General features: G+C 31.0%; 1 protein-coding gene across 2 annotated transcripts; it reads right to left on the reverse strand.

Moving 5' to 3' along the window:
- Positions 1 to 1,221: 1,221 nt before the first annotated feature.
- On the reverse strand, positions 1,222 to 4,366 carry LOC145160225 (uncharacterized). Of its 2 annotated transcripts, none has more exons than XM_079079340.1 (6): positions 4,259 to 4,366; positions 2,303 to 2,428; positions 2,021 to 2,221; positions 1,720 to 1,920; positions 1,602 to 1,653; positions 1,222 to 1,520 (listed from the first exon to the last, which is right to left on the reverse strand). In XM_079079340.1, exons 2-6 carry the CDS (start codon positions 2,386 to 2,388, stop codon positions 1,317 to 1,319), a joined length of 744 nt encoding a protein of 247 aa, XP_078935466.1. In that variant the 5' UTR covers positions 2,389 to 2,428; positions 4,259 to 4,366; the 3' UTR covers positions 1,222 to 1,316. The 2 variants fall into 2 exon arrangements, with proteins under 2 accessions (XP_078935466.1, XP_078935465.1); XM_079079339.1 differs by lacking the exon at positions 4,259 to 4,366 and adding an exon at positions 3,060 to 3,469.
- Between the last annotated feature and the right edge of the window lie 315 nt (positions 4,367 to 4,681).

The raw sequence follows: 4,681 nt of genomic DNA on the forward strand, positions 1-4,681 counted from the left end.
TATATATATATATATATATATATATATATATATATATATATATATATATATATATATATATATGGAAAACGAAAAAACCCTAAAAATCATAAAAATTCATAAAAAAAATACCTAGACATCACAAAACTTTTTTTTAACTTTACACATCAAAAAATCGCAACTTTTTTTAAAATTTCGCTGAAAAAAAATAAAAAAAAAATCAATTTTTTTTAATAAAAAAAATTTTTCAACGATGTTGTGTTAAAAGGTGCGATTTTTTCAAAAAAAAAATTCAAAAAAATACTTGTGATCTCTAAATATTGTTTTATGCATTTTTATGATTTTTAGGGTTTTTTGTTTTCCATAGAACCTAAACCTATATATATATATATATATATATATATATATATATATATATATATATATATATATATATATATATATATATATATATATATATATATATATTCAAATTAAACCTCAATTTTATTTTTATTTTTATTTTTCTAATAAAACCCTAACACTATTTTATTTCTTTCAATTTGGCAATTTTAGCAGCCTCCAGTTGTACAAAAAAAAAAAAACCCGGCCCTTCTAATTGTTTTGTCTTGTCATGTCAACCCGTTTATTTCCATGTTGAATTCATGTCAGGTTGAATGAAAGGCTTTAGGCCTTGTAAATATATTGTCTGAAAGAATGAGAGTTTAATAGTTGCAAATGAACATTGAAAAATTGGAAGTAGTGGTAGTTTAGAATAGAGAAGTCACATTTAGGGGAAATTATCAAGTGAAATTAACCGCAAAGGCTAATTAGTGGCTTCCATATTACGCAACGACTCAACTAAAATTTTATTTTACATTTGGTCTTGATTTTAGTCATGTCCAATTTACCCAAAAGATCAAAACAAAAGTTACATATAAATAAACAAGTCATTTTCATATTAAACATTTGGATCCTAACCTTACACGTTTAATTTCCTTATTATGTCATGTCAACCTTTTTAATTAAACATGTTGAAATCTCTTACACAAACCTAATTATTTGTATGTCAGGTTCCATAATATGTCAAGAATTGGACAAAGCATCTTTTCTCTTTATTTCGAAAAATATCAAAGGTCATCAAAAAACCCATAAACATATGAAAAGGCATACATTATGTTGATTTGAAATTATAGTATGCCCTCTACATCGTGTATTGCAAGGTCCTTAACAAGCATCTCAAGAAACCACTTACAATAAACATATCAAAAAGCCAATCAAGTATTTGTTAGATTCCACACAAAGTATTTTGTTTCTACATTAACTTTTTCATCATATCATCTCAATTCAAACCCATTTTACCTAACACAAAATGCAACAGTTGCAACACGAGACCCAACCGATCCACCAAACATAAAAGTTGGATATGAACGAATATGATCCAAGTACCAAAATAAACCCCCCTTTCCTTCTTCTTCTTCCACCTCCCCAATCTTTCTTTGATTAAAATTCTCCACTTCTTGTACCAATTCCTCTTTAGTATTATTGCACGAAGTAATGACCTAAACAAAATTATATATTTATATTCATCAAAATCAAAAATCAAAAACATTAAATATGAGTAAATGCTAATTGTAACTTACCAATAGTCCACCAGGAGCTACAAGTCTTGACATAGATTCCCAATACATAATCCTGTAATTTAAACAAAACAAAATTTAACTTTTTTGAAGTTCTTTTGTGATTCTCTCATTTATATACCTTTTGATGGGTCCATCTTGATGAAGACCAATAGCATCTAAGGTTCCTTTGTCCATAACAAGCTCAAATTTTTTCTCCAATTTTGTTTCAAGAACATCATCAATCAATAGTTTGATACCAATAAAACCATCACGATTAGCAAGGCTTCTAGCAAGGTTAATTGCTCCTTCACTATAATCTATTCCAGTGAGATCAGAGAATCTATATACACCAACATCAAATGTAGAAAAAGAAAGATTCATCATCATTCATCACATTATAAGGAGGAATGAGTTTTATTTATTATAAATTTATAACATACCCTTGTTTAGCAAGCTCATGAAGAAGCATCCCATTGCCTGTTCCAACATCAAGAACACTCCATCTTGCTAAATCTTTATCCTCTTGACTAACAGACTCAGAGTCATCATCATTATGGTGATTTTGTAAATGTCTTTGTGAAATGTCAACGCATAGTCCTTTTGTCCATGAAGCAACCATTTCCATGACATCTGACCCAAACCTTTAGAAAGAATTTAAAAAGTTATACAAAAAAGCATCTTGTCAAAGAAGGTATATGTCATAGTCAATTAGATATGCATACCAAACTTCACCAGCATCCCCATGTTCACGAAAATTTGTCAATTCATCTGCATATGTTGCATCCCAGTAACTTTGATACCCCAGCATGGATGTAATTGTTTCAGCATCAGGTTCTTCCTTGTCAGAGCTTTGATTACATTCCATAGAAAAAGAGTATTAGCATTTTGCAGCATATTTGTTTAAGCAGATTCTATCTCAGAAGAAACTAACATATAAGAGACCACATTATTGAAGGTGTTTGAAAGTTAACGAGTTATATGAACAGTTAACATTTTGGTGATACAACATTGTAATCGAAGTTTCTTCTGTTCAGAGATCGCAGCAATCAGATAACTGTTCATCAAAATTGGGGGATAATTCTGGTTTTGAATGTCTATTATGAATGTTAGGTAGTAAGCTCGTGTGATTCGGTAGCAGAGATAGATACTGATAGATATTATCATATTATAGAATATAGACAATACCAATAGTTATCAACTAATCATGCATCTTCTCTGGATTAATAAACACTTAACCTTGGTTAATTTGGTCAAATTGAGCATATTCCTAATATAAACAGAAACAAATTCATATACATTCGCGCATATTCTTATTATCTGCTATTTTGAATTTTACCTCGACGAATACCATCGACTTGCCTGATAAAAAAAAACACAAAAGGTTGAACTGACATGACTTCAATGTATAATTGCTAACAGTGGAAAAACGGATTAACTTCATATAATACGGAATTTCATGAAACTCGAAAGCAACCTAACCTATAATCAGAGGCAGCACAAAATCTGGCCGCTGCTAGAGCTTCTGATGCATCGGCGTGACGTTGATCGTCATCAAGGGTACTCCCATAGTCACTCTTGATGGACCAAGAGTCGGCCGCGATAGAACGGTCGTCGTCGGAGATCAGATCGGCGGTTAACAGGGCTCGCGCCTGTGAGATGTCGATATCTTCCGGAGGCAACCGAATTCCGGCCATACCCGGAAGATGAGGGATTGAGGGACAAATTTTGAAGGTTTAGAGAAGAAGAAACCCTAGGGAGAGAAAGAGAGGATTTGCAGAGAGAGAGAGAGAGAAAGAGAAGAGTGATGGGAACGTACTGCTCTTGGAGAATCTGGCAAACCAATTTAAGAACAAACGAATTTCTTTGTCATGAAAGTGGAAAATGGAAAATTTCCTAAAAGGATAAACTATAAAACCCAAATTTTATTTTCGATTAGATTATTACATAAACTTATTGACTATACTCATATTTTAATAATTATGATAGTTTATAGTTATATTATGTTTACTTTTATGCATATCGTCTAATAGAGCAATTAAATATGTTATCGTATCACTTTTATCTTTAATTTTATAAACATAACCACTTTGGTTCTTGATCCGTCCTTCATAAGTTCATATATGATATATGCCATAAAGGCTCCAACCATTACGAAACAAGCAACCTCATGTATCTTCAAAAGAAAATTATTCATAGAGGTATTGAGGCTGCAAATTGTTAAACTTAATTCAATATTTACAATTCAATACATATATGCATAAAATATGGTTAATTATATGTTTTTTTTTTTTTTTGAACGACGGAATATAGTAGAAGAAACTAACAAGACGCTAGAGCATGACAAAATAAACTTGGAAAAGTAGAACTACAACACCAATCAAATTTATCAAATGAAAAACACTTAGATATATATATTTATCCATCTAAAACACTTAGATATATTTTTGATCGACACTTTCAACAACACTAACACATAAAGGGCATAAATCTGAAGTCACGGGCACCCCACCGAGCAACAAGGTTTAAAGAAACAGAGATCCTATCCATAAAAAGCCTCCAAGCAACGCAATTGATTTTTAGAGGTAACCAATTCACCCAGATGAACTTACTAGACGTGCCTTTGGTATCCACCATGATCATTCTTAAAGATTGCACAGAGAAAGATCTAGAAGAATTACCATTTCAAATCCAAGTGTCTGAAACCTCCGAGAGAGTGACAGACGAATTTTTGTTGCTTAAATCCAACAACGAAGAGGTCTCCTTGCCCCTCTTAAGCTGTCTGTCTAATTCACTCCCAATGTAAACTATCCAAGCCCCTGCGATGTATAAAATATTGTTTTACCATATTTTATACATATATTTATTGAAATGTGAATATTGATTTAGGTTTAATTTGCACTCTTATCTTTATGAATGATTTTGTTTTAACATCCGTCCTGAAAATATCTCTATGAATGATTCTCCTTTGACATCTTTAATGAAGGTTAAAAAGATTAGGGTAGTGAACAAATTCAGAACTTCGTAATTGTTTTATGATATTTTTTATTATATAATCTTCTTTAATAAATAAAGATTTTTTTTGCCACATGTCTTATTCTCTT

The sequence above is a fragment of the Lactuca virosa genome, chromosome 2 (genome assembly GCF_052849685.1).
Source record: "Lactuca virosa cultivar CGN04683 chromosome 2, Lactuca_virosa_CGN04683_v6, whole genome shotgun sequence".
Classification (NCBI taxonomy): Eukaryota; Viridiplantae; Streptophyta; class Magnoliopsida; order Asterales; family Asteraceae; genus Lactuca; species Lactuca virosa.

Excerpts from the sequence above, each read along its gene's own strand:
- LOC145160225 (XM_079079339.1), bottom strand. The coding sequence starts at position 3,274 with ATGGCCGGAATTCGGTTGCCTCCGGAAGATATCGACATCTCACAGGCG. Across the intron at positions 2,429-3,059 it reads TGTGCTGCCTCTGATTATAG|CTCTGACAAGGAAGAACCTG; the intron begins GTTAGGTTGCTT and ends ATGTAATCAAAG. Across the intron at positions 1,521-1,601 it reads TAGCTCCTGGTGGACTATTG|GTCATTACTTCGTGCAATAA; the intron begins GTAAGTTACAAT and ends AATTTTGTTTAG.